Below are 25138 nucleotides of genomic sequence, written 5' to 3' on the forward strand. Positions count from 1 at the left end.
ACGTGAGCCAAAATCAAGAGTCTGAGGCTTAACCAACTGAGCCACTCAGGTGCCCCTGCTTTTTAATTGATAGAGAATGGAGTGTGTGTTTGCAGTCTCTTTGAACAGAGAGAAAGGACATGGGCAGAAAGAGACCCACATCTTTAAGATGAGAGGCAAGGATTGATGCAAACAGGGAGAAATTATGAGGTAGAGAGGAGGGAAGCTGAAATCAAGCAAGATAGTTTGAGTTTCTGTAAAGTGACAAGGAGCAAGCAAAGGTTTAGGGTTGCAAAATAACCCAGTTGGGTGGGACAACAGAACTCTATACTGAAACCAGTATGTCTAGTTTTTAACTTTGTTCTACAGCCAAGGAACAAGACGGGAGGAAGCCCACAACATGGTTCACTCCAAGGTGGGGCTCATCAAACCCAGAATCTTTGGCACCAAGGGCATGGCTGGGCAGCCTCTGGCATATGTAACAATTAGTGATCCTTGAGGTCACTGTTGTTATCTTTCTATCCCTCTGCATTATGTATTTGTTTTTTCTAAGATTGATTTATCTTATAGCGAGAGGGTACAGGAGGAAGGGGGAGAGGGAGAAAGAGAATCCCAGGCAGACTCCATGCTAAGCATGGAACCCGACCTGGGACTTGATCTTACAACCCTGAGATCATGACCTGAGCGGAAACCAAGAGTCAGATGCTCAACCGACTGAGTCACCCAGGTGCCCCTGCATCCTGTATTCTTTCTTTCTTTTCTTTCTTTCTTTCTTTCTTTCTTTCTTTCTTTCTTTCTTTCTTTCTTTCTTATAGATTTTATTTCTTATAGATTTTATTAATTTATTTATTTTCTTATAGATTTTATTATAGATTTTCTCTTTCTTATAGATTTTATTAATTTATTTATTTATTTGACAGAGAGAGAGAGAACACAAGCAGGGGGAGAGGCAGGCAGAGGGAGAGGGAGAAGCAAGCTCCCCACTGAGCAGGGAGCCTGACATGGGGCTCGATCCCAGGACCCTGGGATCATGACCTGAGCTGAAGGCAGACGCTTAGTTGACTGAGCCACCCACATGTCCCATGCATCCTGTATTTTCATTTTGTTTCTTACTCTCTCCTAGTCTCCAGTTCTCTCTCTTCTTATACCTTTCCTTAGGTTTTCCAGTAATCCCAATGTGGTGGACAGAACCCAAGGTAACCCCCAGTGATTCCTGCCTCCTGGTATTCATACAAAGGTGTGATCCTCTTTTTGAGTTCAAGTGGGATCTGTGGCTTTCTTCTAACTATAGAATATGGCAAAAGTGATAGGAAAGTAGTCACTCCTACTACATACATAATAAGTGTCATTATGTGAAACTCTCTTAGCAGACTGGAACTAGAGACTCTCCTTATAGGCCTGATACAGTAAGCAGCCATGTTGGAGAAGCCCACATGGCAAGGAACTGCGGTAACCCCCAGAAACTGCAGATGGCCTCTGGAACTGTTTTGCTGTTTTGCTGATAGCCAGCAAAAACCCCAGGCCCTGAGTCATACAGTCAAAAGGAAATCAGTTCGGCCAACAAAACCTGAATGGGCTTGCAGGTGGATTCTTCCCCAGCTGAGTCTCCAGATGAGCATGTAGCCTTGCTGATACCTTGATTACAGCCTTCTGAGACTCAAAGCAAAGGATTCAGCCGAGGGGCTGGGGCTCCTGACCTGGAATCTATGAGACAATAATGTGTGTTGTTTTAAGCCACTGAATTTATGATAATTGATTACACCGCAATTTGGAAAATGAATACACCCAAAATTCTTGAAAAATACTGGGGCTGTGTGGCATCAACCCTACATCAACCCTGATATCTAGAAAACCCTTGGTCTGGGTCCAGATCACAGAGCTGGGTGAGGGAGGCCAGAGGATGTGCTGCACACACCGGCTAGACACTTTGAACTTCAAGACAGTAGTTAACAGGTCCCTGGGTTTGTTTCACAGCAGATTGTCTCCCACCTCTACCCCTGCCTTCCCCCCCCCCCCCAAATACCTATCCGGTCAGTACAGAGGTGGGTGAAGCCTGGCCCTGGAATTACAGATCGTCAGAAGTAGATCAAGAAGTCCACCACTCGAATCTCGGCGCTTGGCAGGGTGCCTGGCACACAGGGGACGCCCAACAAATGTTTTCATTGCAAAACAACAGAAAGCTCCCGGGAGCGCGCATCTGCAGGCCCGTCGTGGTGCAAAAGGGACCGCCGCGGTTCACGGTCAGCAGGGACAGGTCAGGGCCCTGCAGCGGAGCCGGACCCCGCGGCGGGGCGCGAGCGCCATCCCGGGCCCAGGCGGAGGGGGCGCTGCGGCAGGAGGCCGCGCCGGGCGGGGGCGGGGCGGCGGCGGGACCGCCCCCAGCGAGCGAGCGCCGCGCGCCGCCGCCGCCGCCACCGCCACCACCTCCGCTGCCGGCCCCGGTCCCGGTGCGGCCCGGCGGACCCGCGGGGCGCCGGAGCCGAGGCCCGCGGCCGGCCGCATGAAGGACTGCGAGTACCAGCAGATCAGCCCCGGGGCCGCCCGCCGCCCGCCTCCCCTGGGGCGCGCCGCCCCGGCCCGCCGCCCGGCCCGGGCCCCGGGCCCCCGCCGCCCGCCGCCGCGCCGCGCTGGAGCAGCAGTGGCAGCGGCAGCGGGAGCATCGGCCGCCGCCCGCGGCGCAAGTGGGAGGTGTTCCCGGGCCGCAACCGCTTCTACTGCGGCGGCCGCCTCATGCTGGCCGGCCACGGCGGCGTCTTCGCACTCACGCTGCTGCTCATCCTCACCACCACCGTCCTCTTCTTCGTCTTCGAGTGAGTCCGGCGGCGGCCCCGGCCCCGCCCCCTCGGGCGCCCGGTCCCCTCCGCCCCCTGCCGCGCGCCCCACCTGCCCGGGTCCTGCGTGGGCACTCCAGCCCCTCTGGGTCCCCGCTGGGTCCCGCGTCCTCTCCCACATCCCCGGGCGCTCCACCCTTCCCTGCACCTGTCAGGCACCCTCCCCTCCCTGCTCCTCCGGGGCCTGCGTCCTCCGCGCTCCGCTCGGGATCTGCCCCCAGGCCTTCCCAGTCCCCTTGCATATCTCTCACCTGCTCTCCTGGGCCCTCTCCTCTACCCCCACCCCACTCTCCATCCTCTCTTGCCCGTCTGGATGCCCCATCCTCTGTGGCCCGCCCCCCCAATCCTTCCCTGCCTTTCCCTGGCACCCTGCCTTTGCCAGCCTCTGCCAGGAGCGCCACCCTCCCGTGTCCCTCCACAGCCCCATTCTCTGTGCCCTCTCAGAACCTGGCTCAGGCCTTCCGGACCTCCTTGCCCTCGCTTTTCCCTCACCTCTCCCCCGGACCACCTCTTGCCTACCCCATCCCCCACCCCCCAGCTTCTTTTCGACCCCTCCAGGTGTCTTTGCTTTCCGTCCCTTCCCTACAACTTCTGAATTTCTTTCGTGTCCTTTGGCTTTATAGTCCCCATCACAAATCTCCTAGCTGCCTTTGGGCCCCCTCTGGGGTCCCCTCTTATCTCTCTGTGCTCAGACCTTTCTCCCTTGCTTTCCCCTCAGTCTTTCTCCCTCTAGGCCCTCAGGCAACCTTCCAAACAGCTTTGGGCCTCTCAGGCCTCTCTCCTCCCCCTTCCCTCCAGCACCTTTCTTAGCTTCCCCATCGTTTCCCAGCCTTCCCTCAGACTCTGCCAAGCCCCTGCCCCCCACCTCTGACCTCCTGGTTTTCTTTGCCTTCTCAACATTCTGGAGCATACCCTGCCTGTCCCACGGCAGGAACAGCCGCAGGGCCTTGTTATTTCTCCAGAGAGTCCACAGTGCTTTGGCGTGATTTGCCCCTGTGGGGGCTTTTGATCCCCAGTGACCCAGGATTGGCCCACACAGTATCTCCATTTTCTGGTTGGAGGAAGGGATGCTTGTCACTTCCCAGGGTCACATTTTTGTATGGGAAGTTTTCCAGCTTGGAAAACTTGGTGTCTGGCTTGAGCCATCTGCTGCGTGAGTCTTTGCACACACACTCACACTTCCCCTCCTACTTCTCTCCATCCTTTGTGGTCTTCCTTAACTGTGCGGTGTGGTGAACAACTCCATCTCCGCAGCCAGCAGACCTGCTTCCAGTCCCGCCCCACCACGCACCACCTGCTGACTGCATGACCTGGGGGCAGTCCCTTCACCTCAGAGCCCCAGTGCCCTCGTCTATAAAACGGGGTTTATAATAGGTCGTCATGAGGGTGGCACAAGGTCATGTATGTAAGCTTTTAATCAGGAACAAGCACTTCATGCTGGTTTCTGCTCTTAGCTGTTGTCTCCACCATAAAGCACTGCCTAAGGGCCTGTGGCCACGCTAAGACTACCACAAAGACACCGCCCCCAGGGACTCTTTCCAGCTGCCAGATCATATATCTGCAACCTTGGGTTTCCCCTTGAAGCAAGGTGAGGACTTCGTATGAATTAGCTTCTCCCTTTCCCCGCTTCCTTTCTGAGTCAGGGTGGATAAAAAGTTCCAGAATAATATAACAAGCAGAAGCTCTGGGCAGCCCCCCAACCTCCAGCATGTTCCCGGAGCTGAGTTTCAGATCCATCTCGCTGGGCTGACCTGCATGAGTGTTTTGAAAGTTCCTTTTCCAGTCCCCCCCGGGTCGCAGTGTGGGCAGGAGGAAGTTGACCCCCATGACCCTGCAGCATGGGTTTCAGTCAGTTCAGAAGCACGATCTTCTCTGGGCTGCGTGGGTATCTTAACTGTTGACAGATTTGTCTCCCAGAGAAGGGAGAAAGGAGGACTTCTAGGTTTGGGGATGGCTTATGAATCATCTCGCCTTGTCTCTGCTCTCCCTCAGTTGGGCTGGTGGAGTTGGCAGGAGGGTTTGGGTTTGGACTGAGAGCACCTCTGGGTCTGAACTGGGCTGAAACCTCAGTAGGGACCCGGCACATGGAAATGCTGGGGAGGGAGGGAGCTCACACTCTCCCATTGCTCTGGGGCTTTTCTTGCTGAGAGTGGTTTTGCTTCATTGTTTGGTTTGGTGGATTATTGCACAGGGCTGTCAGCAGGGTGCCTGGCTTTGGCCCCACTTCCCACACCACAGGGAGGCCACAGTGCCCCTTTAATTCTAAGTCAGATCCCAGTCCCCGCCCTGAAATCTTCCCTGGCTCTCGAATAAGAGCTAGAACCCTGATGATAGGCTTCCTCTCTGTCCCTCTCCTCCCACTCCCCCCACCCCCCCATGCATCCTCCTCCAGGCACATTGGCCTCTTTGCACATTCCTGCCTCCGGGCCTTTGCACTGATTGCAATACACTTCCTTTAGATAGTCTCGTGGCTCACTCCCTCACTTTTCTTCCCTCCTTCCCAGACTGTCCCTATAAGATAACAAACCACCCCCCTGGGGGCGCCTGGGTGGCACAGTGGTTAAGCGTCTCCCTTCGGCTCAGGGCGTGATCCCAGCGTTCTGGGATCGAGCCCCACATCAGGCTCCTCTGCTGGGAGCCTGCTTCTTCCTCTCCCACTCCCCCTGCTTGTGTTCCCTCTCTCGCTGGCTGTCTCTATCTCTGTCGAATAAATAAATAAAATCTTTAAAAACAAACAAACAAACAAACAAACCACTCCCCTCCCTCCTATCCCTCTTTCTTGACTACTTGTTTTCTGGAAGCACTATATGCATACTTTCTGCTAGTTTGTTGCCTGTCTCTTCACCAAGGCAGGACTTCGTTCTCCTCACAGTTGTGTCTCCAGTGCCTGGAACAGGGCCTGGTGTGTAGTAGGCACTCAATACAGTAAATATTTGTTGAGTGAATATAAGAGTTTTTGCTGAGGGCCTGGAGGTCCCAGTCCTGTTGTTGGCTGCTAGGTGACCTTGGATGTGGCTGCGGGCCTCAGGGCCCCCCTGTATAAAATCAGGGAGCCAGGACTTGGTGTTTCTGAGGGTTCTGTAAGTCTCAGACTTCAAGTCTCCATCCCCCAAAGAGTCCGGCTATCTATGAACTGGTTGATTGTCATGTGGGTGACACAGAGGACCCAGCTTTGTTTGAGGCTTGGACCCAGGGACCACTGAAGTGTTTGGGGCAGAATGTGTGGTCCCGTTGGAGCCCTTGGTCTTGGCAGTCTCTGCTCTTCAAGGGGAGGGCCTCTCTGGAGGCCAGAGCCTCTGGCAGTGGAGGCTCTGGACAGAGTGTGCAGATGTCCACAGGTCTGCTTTCTGCAGCTGTGCCAGCTCCTTGGCTGATTCTAGCCTCCCAGCAGTCTGTCATTTCCCCGAGTAGCAGCTCCTCACCCCATCAGGTGCCACTCTGGCCCTGGAGGGAAGACAGCCGGGGACAGCAGTTAATCGCGTGGGCAGGCCTCAAAGTCAGCCCGTGCACAGGCCATTCTCCACCAGCTGGGCTCCGGGACCTGAACGCACTGACTTGGGATGCCAGCCCTTGGATGACAGTGGCAGTGCCCGGACCATGCTCTTCCGCCTAACCGCCTTCACCTGGCTGACCGTTTTCATTCTTCAGATTTTAGCTTAGGCATTATCTCAGTCAGCCAGACTTTCCTGACTGTTTGGCTGTTTTCCTCTTTCCCATGTTAGCACACACAGGCCTATGTGGCTCTTCTCTGTTCACAGGTCTGTTTTCCCCAGTAGACCAAAGCCTCATGGGGGGTGGGGAACAACGCTCTTGCTCACTGCTGTTTGGTGAAGGTGTTGCCTGGCATATGTAAGACCTCGCTAAATATTTGTGGAGTGAGTGAGTGAACATTGTTATGGATGGTCAACTCAAGCGAGTTGGTAGTGGCTGCCTGAAGCTTTGTGTTTAGAAGGATTCTGAGGCTGCAGCTAAGTGCGGGGGTTAAGGGTGCTGGGATCTAGATCCCTCTCCTTAGCTCATTAAAAAAAAAAAAAAAGTGCTGGGATCTATTGATCATGTCTGCTGTTGGCTCAGAGGGAAAGTGCAAGGATGAATTAGTGATGTCTGCTCTGGGCACTGGCCTCGGAGCTGTCCCTCTTCCTCAGGGAAAGGCTCTCCCCGCTGCGCTGCGAACTCTGGTGTTTCTGGGATGATGACACCTGCCTGGTGCTGTAGCCCCGTGGTGCTGTAGCCCTGTGCCCCAGGGAGCCCTCCGGGTATCTGCTCATCTCTCTCTCCCCCCCCCCCTCTCTAGCTGTCCCTTCCTGGCCCGCCAGCTGACCCTCGCCATCCCCATCATCGCCGCCATCCTCTTCTTCTTCGTCATGAGCTGCCTGCTGCAGACAAGTTTCACCGACCCCGGGATCCTGCCCCGGGCCACCGTCTGCGAGGCGGCCGCCCTGGAGAAACAGATCGGTGAGGCTGCCCCTCCAGCTGGAGCTGTGTCTCCCAGCTCCATCCTACTTGATTTGAGAAGAGGCCTGATGTTCTCTTCCCACACCGTGCCAGAAACTGAGGGCACAGTAGTCAGTAAGGCAGGCCGGAGCTGACCCCAGAGTGGACACACGTGATAAACCCGTGAGCAACTAAGCAAGCAAGAGATGCTAGCCCGTGAAGGCTGCAGTGGCCGCCGGCTTAGTCCTGAGTGCTCACGGGGGCCAGGCAGGGTTTTTACCTCTCTACGTGCATGATCTGATTTAATCTGCCAGTAATCCTATGAGACAAGGACTGTTGTTACTGTCCTTTGACTGATTACGTTGAGTCTCAGAGGAGTCAAGTAAGTGGCCCAAGACCACCCAGTAGGTGGAGTAGCTGGGATGAGATCTCATACAGTCTGACCAGAGTCTCTGCCCTTAAACATTCGTGTACTTACTCATTCTCTCATCAGACGTTGGTTGAACCCCTGTTATGTGCCAGGTACTTTTCTAGATGCTGACGATGCAGAAGTGAACAAATGTGACAGTAATGCCCTGCCCTCTTGGAGCTGATGTTCCAGCAGGAGGAGAAGGACACTGAACAATTAAACATTTAGGATGTCGAAGAGGAAAGCAGGGAGGAAGGGTGAGAGCTGGGCGGTGGGTATATGTTTTAAGTAGGGTGATCAGGGAAGGCTTCGTAAAGGGGGTGACTTCTGAGCAAAGAAGCAAAGATGTGACGAGATGAGGGACTGAGCTGTGTGGGTGTCTAGAGGAAGAGCACAGTAGGTGTAGGGAGTGGGCTCGTTTGGAGTAGGTGACCTGGGAAAGCTTCTAGGAGGAGGTGGTCCTAGAGAGGAGCCCTGAATGGTGTGATGGAGCCAGTAATATGCTGTCCAGAAACAGTAAAAGCGAAAGCCTGGAATGGCGAACAAGCTGGTATGTGTAATGAACAGCAGGAAGGCCAGTGTGGGTAGAAAGAACCTGTGCTCCGGGGCACCGCAGACAGCCCTCGATTCCTCACAGACCAGTGTGGGGCCCCCTGGGAGGCTGGGTGCTGGGGCGAGGGCCCTCATCTCAGCTTGCTCCACCCCAGCTCCTTCCTGGGGAGAAGTGACGTGGCTGTTTGCACACCTCAGGGGTTTCCGGTCCGTGGTCGGTTCCTTCCCCTAACAGGGTGGCTTTTAGACAGGCTTTTAAACATCTAACTGGCCTTGAAGAGACCTGTGGCCTGTAAATGTCAGAGCCTGCTGCATCCGTCTCTGGAAGTCATTCCCGTGATTTTCTGGAGCAACTCAGGAGGGCGGGCAGGAAGGGGGAGGATGTTCTCTCTCACCCTTTGTTCTTCATCTCATTCCTCTGCCTAGGCCTGTCCTCGCCCCGCCTCGGTTGCTATCTTCCTCTATCTGCCTCCAGCTTCCTCCCCCCTTGTGCCCCTGGGCTGCTCACCGCTTGGCCTCCTAGACCCAACTGTGCTCCTCAGAAGCCTGCAGTCTGAGCTGGGCACTCCACCTCACAACGGGGGAGGCCAAGGGGCAGCCCGTTTCTCCTCCCTCCAGGTCGGGGCTAATCGTGGGGCAGGATTATGATCCAACTCAGCCTGAGCTTGGAGATCCGGCCGCCTGGAATCCTCTGGCCTCCTGTGAGCGGCGTGGGTGATAATGACAACTGTAATCCCCCATGTTTGGGGAGTGCTTGACCGTGTACCGAGTGCTTCCCATCCATTATCCCCACGAATCCTCCCACAGCCCTGCTATGCTGATGCAGAAACTGAGGCAGGTGGGCACAGGGCCCGGGAGTGGAGGCATGGAGACGGACTGTGTGCCTCGACTCCCAACCCCCTTGCTTTCTCTTCTGAGATGGCCACAGGGACACGTCTCCGGTGGCCACACTGACTTCATTCTTAGATCTCAACACCGGTATTCCGTACCCCGAGACGCTTTCATGACCCCAGTTGGGCCAGACCTTCCATGACACGTTCCCAGAGTTTCTTGTCCTTCTTTTCTAGGCCCTGTACTGCATGGTGATTGTTACAAAGTGTTGGGCAGGCCTAGCAGCCTCTCTTGGACAGTGAAGGTCTTGTTCACCTAGTCTGCCGCTTGGAGGGCCCGGGGATGTTGGCTGAATGGATGAGCCTCTGTAGGGGCCCTCCTTGGTGTCCCCAGGTGACTGATGGAGAGACAGTTGGAACTTCTCCCAATTAGGCATTATGGGTTTAATCATTTATGTGTTAATTCTGTATGCTGACTCCTGAGTACAGGGGGAGGAGGTGGGAGGCCACAAACAAATCTGATATAGACCCTGACTTCTGGTGGTTTCCAGGCTAGCTCAGTCCAGGGTGGGAGGCCTGACCAGCTGCCACAGGTAAGATTAGGCTTTGGAAGAGGATCAGAGAAACCAGGAGTATCTTCTGCCTGGGGGATATGGAGAGGCTTCATAGAGAGGTGCCTTGAGCCAAACCTTAAAGTTTGGGTGCAGTTCAAGCACAGGGATATGTGTGAAGGGAGCCCTCCAGGCAGAAGGAACAGAGGAGGAGAGGACAGAATGGGCAGGAGCGGGGACAGGCATGGAACCCTGAGCAGGCCATGTTGGCTGGAACAGGAGGAATACTTCAGAGAATTAGAGAAATTCTGGTTGGAGAATGGGGTGGAATTAGTCACGTAGGGCCCTAAATGTCAGGGTTGGAGACTTTCGTTTGAAAACAGCTGCCAAGCCTGGAAAGTGACATCTCTGAGGCCTTTGAACTCTGAAACTTGAACGGGAGCCAGATTTGAGGGTGGGGCCAGGAGGTTTCTAATCAGGGTGAAATATATTTTCTCAAAAAGGACTAAGGTCACTGAGCCTTTTCGAGAAGGTTGGGGACCAGCTTTGAGGTGGATGGTGCTGGTCACATAAACATGAGCTGATGATTACCGGGGCCCGTGCAGACTGTGGGCTGCTCACTTTGGCCCCGTAGGCCAGCAACTCCAGCCCAACAGGCTCTAGCCCAAGGTTGCCGCCCTGCAAGGACTATCTGAGGTGGGCTGACTGGCTCCTTCCAGTCTTGTGTCCTGGGAAACCCCTCGGTCATAGGCAAACCAGGGCGGTTGGTCACCCTGGTCTGAGATCTTGACTTGTCAGCTGGCGAGCCATGCAGCTGGGTCACCCTACAGGGTCATACAGAGTCCAGGCACTCTGGCAAGTTGGAAAAGTGGTAGGAGGTGGCAACATTGCCCCCAAGAGGCTCCCAGTGCGATGGGAGACGATAGCAACACCCAGATCGGAGCGACAGACACTGACCTAGACACGTTTACAGCTGACAGAACAGACATAAAGGCTGCCTGTCCCTCTGCCACCTCCCAGCAGGTCACAAACTGCAGCCTTTCTGTGCCCAGAGTGTCTCCCCTCAGGTCCTTCTGAAGCCCACTGCCCTAGGGCAGACCTGCCTCATTTACTACCTGGATTGGCCCTGCCGAGCAGGCCCCAACACCTGGCTTCTCCCTTCAATCACAGTTGTCTTTCCAAGACCCAGATTTGGGCCCAGCCCTCCCTGGCTTAGAATTTGGGTGACTCTCTCGTGGCGTCAGCAGCATTTCCTAAAGTTCGGTCATTTGGGTACAGCCTTTATGATTTTTGCCCTTTCTGCATCTCACCTTGTACCTTCATTTCCTTAGTATTTTCCTTTAAGTGACTCGTTTTTAAATGTATCTTACAAGGAAAATTTTTATCACCCTCATAAGCGAAAGGAAAGCCTCTTACTCCGAGTAGAAGATAATCATAAAAACCAAACATAACAATGTTACAGAATTCTTGGTGGTTACAGTTGCCTACAGAAATAGTCACTTTAAGGCTTGATCAGAGCTATTAGGTATTAGAAATCAAGAGTTTTCCCCTTGATGGAATCAAAGGCTTGAAAGAAAATTGAAAAGGGAATAACTTTCTGATCACCTGAATCAGTGTTACTTAGTGTTATGGCCAAGAAACAGACTTCTTCCACCTTCCTGAAAACTTGCCCACAGAGGCGCACTTGCTTGCAGACTCAAGGCCAACGCCAGCCCCGACCCCCCGGAGCCCCCAGCCACGCTGCGCATGTTCATGCCTCTGTGCCTTTGCTTTGGTCGCACAGCCTGCTCTAGCCCTCCTTCCCTGGTGAGTCATTCCTCCTGGTCTGGCTTAATTGGGCTTCACCTTTTGTTGCGTCCTTGCATGCCGCCTCCCGCCCCCCACCCCACACATTCCCCCTGAGTATGACACCAGCAATACCATTGATCCCCGAGCTGTGGGTTAGGCCTTTGTATTTCTCATCCCAGCACAATCTTACAGGTCTGATACGATTATCACCCAGGGAGGAACTGAGGCCCAGAGAGGTTAGGCTGCTTCCTCAAAGTCACAAGCCAGCAAGTGGCCAGACCAGGTTTCAGAATGAGATCAGACTGCCCCACAGTCACCAGACTTGACGCACAGTGCCTCTTACACGGACTCTGTAATTACCCACTTCACCCGCTCCCTCTGCCCTCAGGCCATGCTCTTCCTGTGTCCTCCAGCCTGTCCCTTAGCTGGTAGGTGGCGGGCGCTCCATAAGCCTGTGGAATGAACAGAAATGGTCGGATGGGGGTTACAGTGACCCACGGCCTGGGCACCGTGGCTGACCTCGAAGCTGGGGAGACCACAGCCCTGCAGCTGTTTCCTCCACAGGTGGGGGCAACGAAGGCCAACAGTGAGGACCCAGCAAGGCAGGTGGGGATCCCAGCCTTCCCTCCCTGCAGCCTGCTCAGTGGCTCATGCCTGCCCCCGGGGACTCTCACGCCAGCCATTGGCTTCAGTCACAGAGCCAGCCATTGGCTTCAGTCACAGAGCCAGCCATCTGGCTGTGACTGTAGAATGCCTGCCTGCTCCCCTTCACGGGCTGGGGTTGGGGTGGAGGGACCCACAGCACGCCCCTTGGTGAGGGGGAAAGTACGGGGAGATTCATTTGCTTCCCACAGGTGCTCAGTGAGGAGGAGCCTTGCCCCTCATTACCACAGCCCCAGGGGCTTTGGAGTCCCAGTTACAAGGCAGCAGGAAGGCCCTGCTAGCAGGAGAGTGTCTTTTTACTTGGGGAAAAGCCCAAAGCGGAAAGCCTTGGAGTAGATCTTAGACTCCCTTAGGTTAGAGATAACATCTCTTAGCACTCTTTCTTCCTTCTTTTCTTCAGCAAATATTTTCTAGACTGATTGAGCAAAGCTAATGCGTTTTTTTTGTCTCGTTTAAAGGAAGCACTAGGCCCAACGTGGGGCTTGAACTCATAACCCCGAGTTCAAGAGTCAGACACTCTACTGACAGAGCCAGCCAGGCACCCCGCCCCCGCCGTTTTTTCCTAATTTTTATTTTAAATTTATTTTTCAATTTTATTTTTTATATATGTATTTTTAAGGTGGTCGTTTTTTGTTTTTTTAGTAGTCTCCACGCCATGGAGCCCAAAGCGGGGCTTGAACTCACAACCTTGCGATCAAGACCTGAGCTGAAATCATGAGTCAGACGCTCAACCGCCTGAGCCACCCAGGCGCCCCAGGATTTGATTTGATTTGATTTGATTTGAAGTAATCTCTACATCCAATGTGGGGCTCAAACTTACAACTCCAAGATTGAGAGTCGCATGTTGTACCGACTGAGCCAGCCAGGAGCCCCTTTAAATTTTTTTTTAAAGGAACCATATTTGACTTATCTGTATGTACTTGCCTTTTCCCCCCTCACTGCCCGCCCCCCCCAGGCCTTGTACAGTATCTTGACATAGTAGTTGGCAATGTTTGAGAGAATGTTTGGAAGGGTTCTAATTTCGGCCCCACCTTATACTCTTGAGGCGAAGTCCTCATCTGTAGAATGTGGGTACATACCCCCTCACCCAGCCCAGAGCAACTTGGTGCATCAGGTGAGACAGGGAATATCAGTACACTTTGAAAATTGTTTTTCTCTATTGAAACTTAAGAGGCTGAGCCTTGTGGTCAGGAATGGCAAAGGGCCTTGCTCCGGGCACAAATAAGGGCCCTGATTGGTCTGCGTGGTCTGGCCTGAGAATAAACAGTGGGACGGCGGCTTGCCTTCCTCCCCGGTGGGGGCCGGTCTCCACAGCGGTATCCCTGTGTGGCCTCCTTTGACCCAACTTTTGAGGGCCCCGCGGTTGGCGGATGTGGGTGGCTCCCTTGCTCCAGGGGTCACTTTCTCTCCCCCACCCCTGGCTCTTGGCAACCCAGGGAAGTTGGGTGTGCAGAGCTTCACTTCCTCTTTGTCAGAGTTCTAGAGAGGAGGAAGCCTGCCCCCCCCGCCCCCCCCCCTGCCCAGAACATACTGATACGGAGTCCCCTCCCTGCCTGGGGGAGGGCCTGTGGGAACCCAGTGAGGATTCCAGGAACTTTTCTCCTCCTCTTTCCTCAAGTGGGTCTGTGGCTGCCCTTCACTCACAGATGAGTTGGGTTCTGAAGTTTGGTAAATAAGTTGTTTGGAATGTAGTTTTTTGTAGAAAGAACAATAATGCTCGTGTTTATTCAGCTCTGGCCTGGTGCTAAATGTTTTACTAATAAGCCCACTTGCTGAGTTCTCGCTTCATCTTCCTTCACAACACTAGGAGGCCAGTTTGATTATGTCCTGTATTCTTTTTTAGCAGATGAGGGCACAGAGTTAAGCCACTTGACTCACATCGTGTAGCTAGTTGCGGTTGGACCCCACGTCTGGTCTGGCTCTAGAGCCTGTGTCCAAGCCTGGAAGCCAGCAGTGGGCAGGGACGGGAGCTGGACCTGGGGCCCATGGGGTAGGGTTATAGGTTGGGTTTGGAGTAGCATCGGGAGTTTTGGAAGGAGCTGGAGAATTCTGCCTGCCGGAACGTCCCGGTGTGAATTGTGTTAGGACTGAGACTCCTGTGGGTCTAGCACCGGGCTCAGGGCTGTCCTGCGTCATCTCACTGAGCACTCACCACAATCCTGTGAGACTGAGACTGTCTTCTCTCTAGTTCACGGCTGAGGAAACCGAGGCTCCAGAAAGTGAAGGGACTTCCTTCCGTAGTGAGTGGGTAGCAAAATCATGATTCAGACCTAGGGTTGCAGACTCCAGAGCCCATGCCTTGTGACCCTTCTGAGAACAGCTATTAGGAAGTACTCATCAAGCGCCAGTTCCTTCCAGGTACTCTTTCTGATCCTTCTATACGCCTTCCAGACAGCTGTTATTTGCTCTTTCAGATGCAACAACAGGCTCACAGAGGTTAAGTAACTTCTCTGACGGCACTGGCGGGTAAATGGAGGGGTCAGGATTTGACAGGCCTGCCTGAGTCCGGAGTGTATTCTCTGCTCTGTGCCCGCTCCCTCATGGTCTCTAAGCCTGGAACTGCCTGTTTACTCGGCCATCCGTGCCCTCAGGGGCCATGCAGTCTAGGTGGAGAGACACAGAGGCGTCAGTCCCATCACAGCCCCCGGCAGGGAGCAGGTGCGAGTGCAAGGCCCAAGAGCCCCGTGGCAGCAGTGCTCAGAGGAGCTGCTGGGGACTGCACAGGGAGCAGAAGAGTCCCGGTGAGCAAGGAGAAGGCAGGGGCCAGGGCTTGGTTGGAACAGGGGCAGGAAGCCGAGGCTGCAGGGACTCGGGGAAGAGTAGTGGGAAAAAAGCCGGGAGCGGAGGTCGGGCCCAATTGTGGAGGGCCCTGGGATCAGGACGGAAAGCTGTCCTTTATCTGGTTTTTAGGGGAGGCCAGTGAAGGGCTGTAACTCCAAGGCATTATTGACAGAAATGTGGGGGTGTGTGCAAGGGGGGCTGGAACACAGAGGGGCTGGAAGCAGGGAGTCTTCTGGGGAAGCCTGTTCGGTGACAGGAGCCTGGCCTGGGTTAGGGCATTGGGAGGAGAGTGAAAGGTTATGAAGGAAGATCCTCATGAGACTTAGTGACTGGCCATGAAGGGGTCAGGGAGAAGGAAGGGTCTGCAGAGGGTGTCCAAACGGAGTTTCCCTGCCTCTGCCACTCACTGGCTGTGTGGCCTTGGGCACCTTCCCTGACCTCTCTGGGCCTGTTTTCTCATTTGTAAACTGAAGGGGTTAGAAGAGAGGCAGGCAGTGAAGGGACAATGATCAGGTGTCTGCTAGGTGCTAGGGGCTGTGTTATATGCTCTTTGAGGTTCTTTCCAGCCCTTGGATTGGGCCACTGGCAGAAATAAGGAACCAGGCAGGGTTAAATAACACTCATTGTGACACTTTAAATTTTACAAAAAGACCTCGAACCCAAGTTCTGGAAACTTGGGTTCACATCCTGGTTCTGCCACTTCCTAGCTGGGAATGGAGCACGTCACTTCACCTCACTAAAAAGGCTCCTTAACCGTAGCCTGGAGATGGCAGTGATAACCTTACCTGCTGGGATGTTCTCAGGATTCAAGGAGATAATGTATACAGCGTGCTTAGCATACAGTCGGCGCTCAGTGAAGTGTTTCCTCTTCCTTGCCTCTTGCTTTCCTTCTCGTAATTCTGTGTACTTCTCGGGCATTACTTTGTGCCACATCACGTATGTTAACTCATTTAACCCTCACCACAACCCTATGATGTGGGTACTACTATTATCCCCATTTCAGTGATCAAGGAAACACAGGCACAGAGATGAGATGATTTGCCTGGTCGAACATCTAGCAAATGATACTGTTAGGAAAAACCCAGCTAGTAAGTGGTGGAGCCCGGACTCATGCTCCATTCTGCCTGTTACTTCCATTTTACAAGTGAGAAAACCGAGGCTCAGAGAAGTTCATTTGACTTCAACATTTCCCATAACCAGAGAGTGGCAAAACCGGGTTTCAGAGTGTGTCCACTGGCCTCACACCCCACCGGCCTTTACCCTGCTGCCGCTTTTAAAGAAGAAATGTTCGGGTGCTTAGTTCCATTTTTTTTTTTTTTAAGATTTTATTTTTCAGTGATCTCTACACCCAACATGGGGCTAGAACTCACAATCCCGAGATCAAGAGCCACATGCCCTTCTGACTGAGCCAGCCAAGTGCCCCTATACTTATAATTCTTATTAAACCATTTCATAGTAAATTATAGATATTATAGACCCTTTATCCATAAATACTTCAACATGTGTCTTCAAAATCTAAAGACAGCCTCCTGCATGACCACAATTCCATTATTATAGCTAGGAAAATTAATAGTTCCCAAATTCCTAATCTATAGTCCTTTTCCAGTTTCCTGCCAAATGTCTTTCTTGTTGTGTTTTGGTTTGGTTTTCAAAACAGGATCCAATCTAGGATCGTGCATTGCATTTGTTCACGTCTCTTAATTTAGAACTATCTCCCTCTCTTTTTGGAAGTGACACTGATTTTGTTAGACATCAGGCCAGTGGTCTTGTAGGTGTCCCACATTCTGGATCTCATTATTTTCTCATAGTGTTGCTCACTTTGTCCTTCCATCGCCTGAACCTCCTGGAAACTGGACCTTAGATCTGGGCTTGACTAGATTCAGATAAACCTCCCTAAATCTTCCCAGGGTCTCCTTCACGAAGTTGTGTAAGGCCAGCGGTGTGTGAGCCGGTGTGTAAAGCTTTAGCACAGGGCTTGGCACACAGTAAGTTTCAGTAGCTGGTAGCAGATCTTAGTATTTTTCCCCGCCTTGGGCCCGCATTTTATCCCAGTGGCTTGTTCCCAGAAAGCGGTTTCCCTAAGCCTTCTCTTGTCCCTGCTAGGCAGCAGTGGCTTCTCCCCAGCTGGGGCTCCTGGCTTGAACATCCCCCATCTTTCTCTCCTCCCACCCTCAGATAACACAGGCAGTTCCACATACCGGCCACCCCCTCGGACCCGGGAGGTGATGATCAATGGGCAGATGGTCAAGTTGAAGTACTGCTTCACCTGCAAGATGTTTCGGCCACCCCGGACCTCACACTGCAGTGTCTGTGACAACTGTGTGGGTAAGTGGGAGGCAGCAGGGAGCGCTGCAGGGAGCCCTGGAGACAGAGGAGTCACTCATGGGGGTGGGGCTGTGTCTGAATCAGCCAGAGCTGGGCAGGAAGTCTGGTTCACCCAAATTTGCTCTGACGGAGGAGGGCTTCAGGGGAGAGGCGCAGAGAGTGACCAGTGGTATCTTGGCTTCAGCCCAGGACTGGTGGATTCCTTTCCCCCATCTCTGCAGTATGGGGCAGATACAGAGAGGCCCTGGACCCTTCTTCCAGGCCTCAGCCTGGTTCTCAGTAGGTCCAAGTTTCCAGGAACCAGAGACTGGAGCAATAACATTCTAGATATTTTTGGTCCAGAGAGAGAATGGTTTACCATCCAGTGGCCCAGGACCAGCTATACTCAACGACTTTGATCTGATTCCCAGGGTTTGGGAGGGACAAGAATCTCGGAACAGAGGAGTTCAAGCTGGTAAAGTGGAGAGGACGCAGCCAGGATCGGAAGCTAAGCTCCTGACCCACAACCACAGCGGTTGCTGGGGAACCAGAAACTGTTTTGTCTCCTCTTGCTCGCCAGCGGCCGGGCAGCCTTGCTGGGGACTGAGGGTGTGCCCCTGGGAGGGGGTCATAAGGGAAACGCTACGCAAGAGGACCCAGGCAAGCTGAGCCACGGTGACTGTGCATGGTCCCTAGGCAGTGAGCTCATCACACTAGCTCAGCACTCCCTGAGTGAGAGAACAGCAGGGAACACCCATGACAGTAGGCAGGGAAGTGGGTGACTCAGGGAGTGTTATTCATCCCTGAGAACCCGCCCCACCCACCCCCTGTGAAGAGGGCCGGCCATGGTGTGAGGCCTGCAGTGGGCTTGTGATCCATATTCTCACAGACCACTTTCCTTAGCAGTCTGGGTGGGATCCCCGCCCCTGGGGACATGGTGCTGGTGTGAGCTCAGCCCTCTGACGAGGCCTTTCATGCCCGCTCTCCACAAGTTACAGAGCCGCCCAGCCCCTCCCTGGACCTCTAGTTCTAGAGCAAGGAATGGGGATCATTGGTTGTTGGCATGTGGCCGGGGTCATAGGCCAGGCAACAAGTACTTTTTTGTGGATCTTTGTACCAGGCACTGCTGGACCCTGGGATTGGGATTCGGCTCAGTGTGAGTCCAAAACAGGCCCCCTCCTGGAGCTGACAATCGAGCAGGGGTCCTTGGCCAGGCCACTCATTATAAATAAGTATGTAAACACATGGGCAAAGAGCTGCAGAAGATACGTAACGGGGCAGATAACAGAGGGCCCTCACCTTGTCTGGGATCAGGGGAGGCTTTCTCAAGGAAGTGGCTTTGCAGCTGAGACATGAAGGGGGAACTAGCCTTAACCAGGTGAAGAGACAGAGAATGTGAGGCCGTAGGAACCTGTGCACAGAGGTCCAGAAGCAGGGAGCGTCTGAGGAACTGTGTGGGGCCCGGGGCGGGGGGAGGGGGTCGGAGGAAAGCCCCAGCTGTGGCGGGAGGCCTCTGAACACCGGTGCTGGTTGCAGGCCAGGCACGCTAACCCATCTCCCCTGGCCCTTTTCCAGAGCGGTTTGACCATCACTGCCCCTGGGTGGGCAACTGTGTGGGGAGACGGAACTACCGCTTCTTCTATGCGTTTATTCTCTCCCTCTCATTCCTGACGGCCTTCATCTTCGCCTGTGTGGTCACCCACCTGACGCTGCGTGAGTTGGGGGTGGGGCAGGGGTGAACGGGAGGGGTGGGCCAGCAAGCTCAGCCAAGTCAAGGGGCTGCGGTCACTGTCCCTCTGAGCTGGCCCTGCCCTGTTTTTTCTTCCCCAGGCTCTCAGGGAAGCAACTTCCTCTCCACTCTGAAGGAGACACCAGCAAGATATCCTTTGTCAGCGGGTGGATGCCCTGGTGGGAGCAAGGCCCCTTCACTGGGGGGGGGGGGATGGTCCCCACACCTCCTATAAACAGAGGGGAATGGTGTAGAGCTAGTGTTTGTCCTCAAGAATAATCTATACCAGCCGCTTCTGTTCCCGCCCGGGCTAGAACTGATCCTAAGTGCTGTGGTCAGGGGGCTGGAGTGGCCAGGAACTCTCAGGAGCCACGGTCCCTGTCTTCCCTCGAGACACCAAACTCCCTGGACCATGTCCTGTGTTTGGTTCTTGGTGCCTGGAATCCTCATTTCCCTCTACTGTCCATCACCCATCCTGCTCTTGAAGGGGCTCCCAAACCCTCCCTGGGGCCCAGGAGGTGATCCTGCTGAGAAGTGAGTGGACCACAGGAAGGTTACAAACTCCCTTCCTTTCTGAGGAAATAGCTTGTGGAAGGACAGGGGAGAAAGGTGGAGCGTGGCAAGCTCCCAGACCCCAGGAAGGCTCCCGGCCCTGTCCCCGTGTGGGTCCTTGACCACCCTGCTCACTGTGCTGGAGTTGGTGATCTGCTTCTTCTCCATCTGGTCCATCCTGGGCCTCTCAGGGTTTCATACTTACCTCGTCGCCTCCAACCTGACAACTAACGAAGACGTAAGTAAGGCTGGAGCCATCCCCATGCCTGGGCAGGGTCCTGGGAAGGCGGCAGGGCTGAGGGAGCTGGAGCGGCCGCAGGGCAGCCTGACTTTCGGGCCGCTGGGGTAACATGGGTGGAGACGGAAGGCGGCCAGGCTTTGCCTTCCGGCACTCACGGCTTGGCCCTGGGAGACGCAGTGCAGGCTTCTAGGGCCCCGGTAGGCCTCGGACCCTCGGCACGGGCTTTCTCCCTAACCCAGCGGCGGTGCTCCGCCGTAAGTCATGACACTGGCCAGCATGTGACTGTTGCCAGAGTTCTTTTGGGGTCCTTTTGCCAACTCTGAGGCAGAAGGAGAAGGGATGCTTTTCTCCTGTTTGATGGCTGAGTGACTTGCCCCAAGGTCACACAGCTGGAAAGGGACAGAGCCAGGGTTGCGGCCGGAAGCCATGGCTACGCTTGCTGTGCCCCCAGCCACACTGCACTTAGAGGCAGTAGAGCCGTGATGGTTGTCAGGGTGTCCCTGGGGCTCCCGGAGACATCCTTATTGAGGGGGACAGCGAGGACAGGACCGGGAGGCTGTCTTGCAGACCTCCACCAGCAAGCATTGTTTGAGCACCCACTGTGTGCCCAGCCCTGGGCCAGACCTGACCTCCCCTTCCTGTTCTCGCAAACGGTAAGAAAGCAAATGAGAGTGTTTGTGCCTGGGCCACCGTCAGCTACCGCTCAGAGGCCCATGACCGACAGAAAATACATTTTTTGAACTCAGCTTCTCATTCTGGGAAACAAAACTTCGCTCTCATGATAGGGTATCATGTGCTGGGTGATTGGTACAGAGCAGAAATGACATCAGCCAGCATCTCCCAAGGCGGTTTCGTGGGCATTACTAGGGGTTGAGTAAAAAGAAGTGTGATGAACAAATAAGTTTGGGAAACTGGGGGTTAAAGTCAAGCAGGTATGCTTCCTTGCTAAACTCCTCAGTGCCTTCGAAAGCTGGCTTCACAGATCTAGAGACAGGCAAAGATTTCATCGAATGTTCCACTGATGCTATCAGAGTTCCCTATTTTTCAAATGAGGACTGAGATTCAGAGGAGTGGCCTGTCCAGGGTCATGCAGTGTGTCGGTGGCAGGGCCAGGGTTCACAGCCAGGTCAGTCTGAGCCCTGTCCCCTTTCACGACCTTCACTCACAGGTGGCTGGTCAGAGAAGAGAGGATGCAACTCAAAAAGTTGCCTTTGGAGGCTTCTCTGCCTGGGCTCTCTTTTCTGTCCTGGTTAGGGCTTCTTCCTCTCTGCCAGGTCCCCCCCACATCCAGCAGTCCCCCAGACTTGCTGAATAGCCTGGGTTAAAGATGCGTCCCCTCCAATAGTCTATCCAGAACTGGTTTCAGAATTCACCAGTTTTTCCCAGGCTCTTAGACCTCCCTCCTAGAAAATGGAAGCAAAGGGAGGTGCCTGATTCAGACCTCCTTCCTGCTCGGCAGATCAAAGGCTCGTGGTCCAGCAAGAGGGGCGGTGAGGCCTCCGTCAACCCCTACAGCCACAAAAGTGTTATCACCAACTGCTGTGCTGTGCTCTGCGGCCCCCTACCCCCCAGGTAAGCCACGGGTGCCAGGGAGAGGTCACAGGGCCTGGCCTGGCCAGTGCAGGGCAGCCCTGTGAGTCCACACCTCTCAAAGAGGTTCTGGAAGCAGCAGTCCTCTCCTTACACCAGAGAAGCCCTCTGTCCACCATCCCCTGCAGGGTGCACTCAAGACATTTGTCACATAAAAGAATTGTGTGTAATTGTTAATCACATATACTCATTGTAGAAAAAAATTAAGTGCAAAATATTAAGAAGAGTATTAGATATCACATGTAATCTTATTTCCCAGGGATCACCACAGTTAATGTTTTGGCCACGCTTGAGCAACGCTGGCCTGCTGCTGCTGATGGCTGCACTGGGCGGGGCCTGCCTCCTCCCTCCTGGCCGAAGAGCCCTGGTGGCTCAGACCTGCTGGGAAGTGCCCCTCTGTCTTCACACCAGGGGGCGCCAGAGTGCCAGAACAGGAGTTAAATTCCCACACTGTCCACCCCCACGCCACCAGTTTGTCCTGCCTGATATGCCTGTCATGCTTGCGGTGGGGAGTGGGTAACAGTGGGCATCCCACTATTTCCAAATGCCTTTCATCCTACTTTCCCCCTTACCCGCAGCCTGGCTCTGTGGCAGCCAGACAGCAGATGGGCCGCTTTGAATTAACGGTGAATAAATCCGGTGGCCAAAACCAGGTGTCCAGAGTATAGAGAGGGCCCTTCTGGAAGGGAAGGGTCTTGAGCCCCAGATGGAGATCAGCTGCCCTTTCTCAGGCTTTCTGGGACTGGGTCTTCCCTTGGCTGGGAAATGGACTCTGCCATTCGGCCCCCAGCCTGGATCACTGGTGTTGGGCAGGGCCCTCACGGGTTCCCTCTTGTGTTTTGGAAGCCTGATCGACCGAAGGGGATTTGTGCAGTCCGACACCGTGTTGCCCTCGCCCATCAGAAGCGATGAGCCAGCCTGTGGAGCCAAGCCCGACGCCAGCATGGTAGGAGGCCACCCCTGAACTGGGCTCAGTACTTGCCAGCTGCTGGCCTGTCCACCCCTCCGCACTCACCTGCCGCGCTCTACACCTGCCGGGACCCTCCCCATTCCACCCAAGGAAAGCAGAGCCGCCAAAGACTCTTTCGTATTTATTTCCCTCCCTGCGTGGCTTTCCCCACACTTCCATGGCTGTACCCTCTGCTCCCCAAACCCAAGTTCCTGCAGCCTTGGGTCCTAGATCCCCCCAAGCTGATCAGTGGCAGGGGTGACAGGAGAGAGAGGCCAGGGCCCTTGAGGCCGCGAGGGGACCATGCCAAGTCTCTGCCTGTGCCAGGGCAAGCCCCGTGTGAGTGAGGATGCCGACTGAGTGCGATACCTCCCAGGTGGGGGAGCTGCTGGGCTCTGCTCAGCCCCGAGGCCTGGGGGCGCAGCAGGACCTAAGAGCATTGGGCTCTGGACAGCAGGCTATAGGAGAGGACGCCTCCTCCGTGGGCTGCTTTGGTGTGTGGGCTTCTTCATTCTTTTTGTGATGATCATTATTCTTTCTTCCGTTTTTGTTCTTGTTTTTTGTATGGAATTGGCCAATAGGATAGAGCTGGGGTTCCAGATAGAAAGGGCAGAGGTGGGGGTGGGTGGGGGACAGCCTGTGTCAGAGGAAGCCACACCAGCCAGCCGGGCACCCAAGACCTCAGCTCCTGCATGATTCCTGGGCGGCACACTAGGAAGTGGGGGCCTTGTCCTCTTGCTCCCCACAGAGGGTTCTCTAAGGGATCCCAGTCTGGCCCCCCACCTCTCTCCCAAGTGGGGTCTTGGGCTAGGCAGGTTATACTCATGCTGGCAATACTTGAAACGGGTTTATTAATGCTGGGTATTTTGCACAATTTTATAGACCTCTTTTCTACATAGCATTTTTTAAATGGAAGAAGAAAAAAAAGGCAGCCACATTTCTATCTGTGTAGTGCCAGGCTAAGGATTAACAGAGGGCAAGTTGGTTTTAATAAATTTATAAGAGAACTTCTGGCTATGAGTGTGTGAGTGTGTGTGTGTGTGTGTGTGTGTGTTCGCATGTGCCCTCGTACGAATGTGGCTGGCTCCCACTTCCCTACATCCCCTGGGCTGTCCCTGTCCCCGCCATCCCCCTCGGGTGTCAGCCAGCAGCAGCGGGAGCAGCCTGAGCCATGGCCACAGGGAGCCCGTGCCTTGATCACAAGAGATCCCTGGGTTCCCGCTGCAGCTCAGCCCCTGTCCTCCTGTCTTTCCCTCCTCCTCGGACATTAGGAAGCCTGGGACCTGCCCAGACAGGCTGAGGCTGGGCGTGGAGGATGGGGTAATGGCCGTGGGGAGGAGCTGCCATTCTACAAGCCACACTCCCTCCTCTGGGCTCTGAGTATGGGACCTAGTGCCAGTGGCTAGAGGACAGGGAGTCTCTGCCAACTGGAGAACTCCGTCCAGAGAAAAGGGAGGAAAGAGCAGGTTGGTCCAAGAAGTGAGTGAAGGTTGGCCTAAATCTGGACCAGAGACTCAAAGGAAACTTCTCTGCTGGAAACTATAGCTTCTTATCAAAATAGATAGGAAACTGTCCCATCCCCCTCCTTGGCCCTTCAAGTGGCCTGAAGCCCTTGGAAAGAGACGAGGAAGTCCTCGCATCTTGCCCGTCCTTGCTGCAGAGGCTAGTGGGTCACAGGCAGCTGAGAAATGGCAGCCCCAGCAGGTCCCCTCTGGGAGAAGCTGCTCTGCCCTAGTGTCAGGACCCTGGGCCATGCTCCAGTGGTACTGGGAAGTGGGGAGGGAGCTGGCTAGAGGAGGGGAGCTCCCACCTGCTTTTTATTTAAGCCAGTATTCTTTGTTCCTGCTTGTAATAAAGTTTTTGTTTTTAAGAGTTGATTTGCTTTGGTTTGGTTTTTGTTTGCCCTTCCTTTGCTGAGGCCCCAGCCGGCAGCCCTCTATTCTTTCAGCCGATCTTGCTCTTTCCCGGGGAGGCAGAAGGCAGGAAGCCCGGTGATATGGCTAAAGTTCTCCTCTCCTGGCTGAGTCTGTCTGCTGGAGGCTGGGCAAGGGGGCGAGGTCCCCATAGGCATGTAAGAAGAGGCCATCCTGTCCCCTCTTTGTCCCCTCTGTTTTTCCCCTGCCTCAGGGACTCGGAGACTCCCAAGTTCTTTTCCCTTGCTGTGTTTTCGCTCTGACCTCCAGGCAGTGCCCAGCGAAGGAAATATTTCCGAGACAGTAGATTCCAGTTTGTGGGCCAGAGCCTCCCGGCCCCCAGCCCCACCTGGGCGGCAGGGCCCAGCCAGACAGCTCATAACACTGGCCCGCCTCTCTGGTATCTCCCCCAGGAGGACACGTGTCAGGACTTTGCCATCTCCTGCACAGCCTGAGGGGAGCTAACAGGCCTCTTGGCAGAGGGTTAGCGGGTAAGACCGTATCTCCCCTGTCAGCCAGCACTGCCCGCTCCCCTCAACACCATCTCATCCGCATCGCATGCCTTGCCAACCCCATGGAGCTCATCCATCTGTCTGGTGTGTGGTGTGGTGTGTGTGCTGGCGGTGGTAGGGCCGCCAGGGCTTCCCCCCAAGCAGAAGGATCGGGGCGTGAGGGCAGGGCCAAGAGCCCAGCCCTGCTCTGGACTGAGGAAGTAGCTTCACGCAGAGCAGCTCTCCCACTGGAGCAGGAGGGGAAGGGTGAGGTTGGGGAGAGGGTGGCATACCTGCTGTGAGGTGCTTGGGCCTGTTCTGGTGGTGTCCTGGTGTGCAGGAGCCCTCAGTCACCAACACTCGTGCCCTGGCTTTCTGTCCCTGCCCAGCTCTCACCTGCCCGTTTTCTCTCCTGCTTTGTTGTCTGCTGCCCAAGCCTCGGCCCTTCTGTGGGGAAGAGGCAAGTGCTGGGGTAGCGCCTGTCCCCACCAGCACCCCTGCAGGCCTCCTCTCTCCCAATCCTGCTAATCCTCTCTCTTCTCCTTCTTTGC

The 25138-nt window shown here is 54.6% G+C and overlaps 1 protein-coding gene across 1 annotated transcript; it reads left to right on the forward strand.

Annotated features, from left to right (window-relative positions):
- The first annotated feature begins 2479 nt into the window (after positions 1–2479).
- Positions 2480–24058, forward strand: ZDHHC18 (zinc finger DHHC-type palmitoyltransferase 18). The gene is given in 9 exon segments (XM_040619071.1): positions 2480–2516; positions 2519–2789; positions 7105–7265; positions 16994–17143; positions 18698–18835; positions 18953–19001; positions 19539–19641; positions 21104–21216; positions 22081–24058. Coding segments are annotated over 9 exon segments (1140 nt in total). The 3' UTR covers positions 22199–24058.
- The last annotated feature ends 1080 nt before the right edge of the window (positions 24059–25138 follow it).

Source organism: Ursus maritimus, unplaced genomic scaffold (assembly GCF_017311325.1).
Source record: "Ursus maritimus isolate PB19 unplaced genomic scaffold, ASM1731132v1 scaffold_32, whole genome shotgun sequence".
Lineage (NCBI taxonomy): Eukaryota > Metazoa > Chordata > Mammalia > Carnivora > Ursidae > Ursus > Ursus maritimus.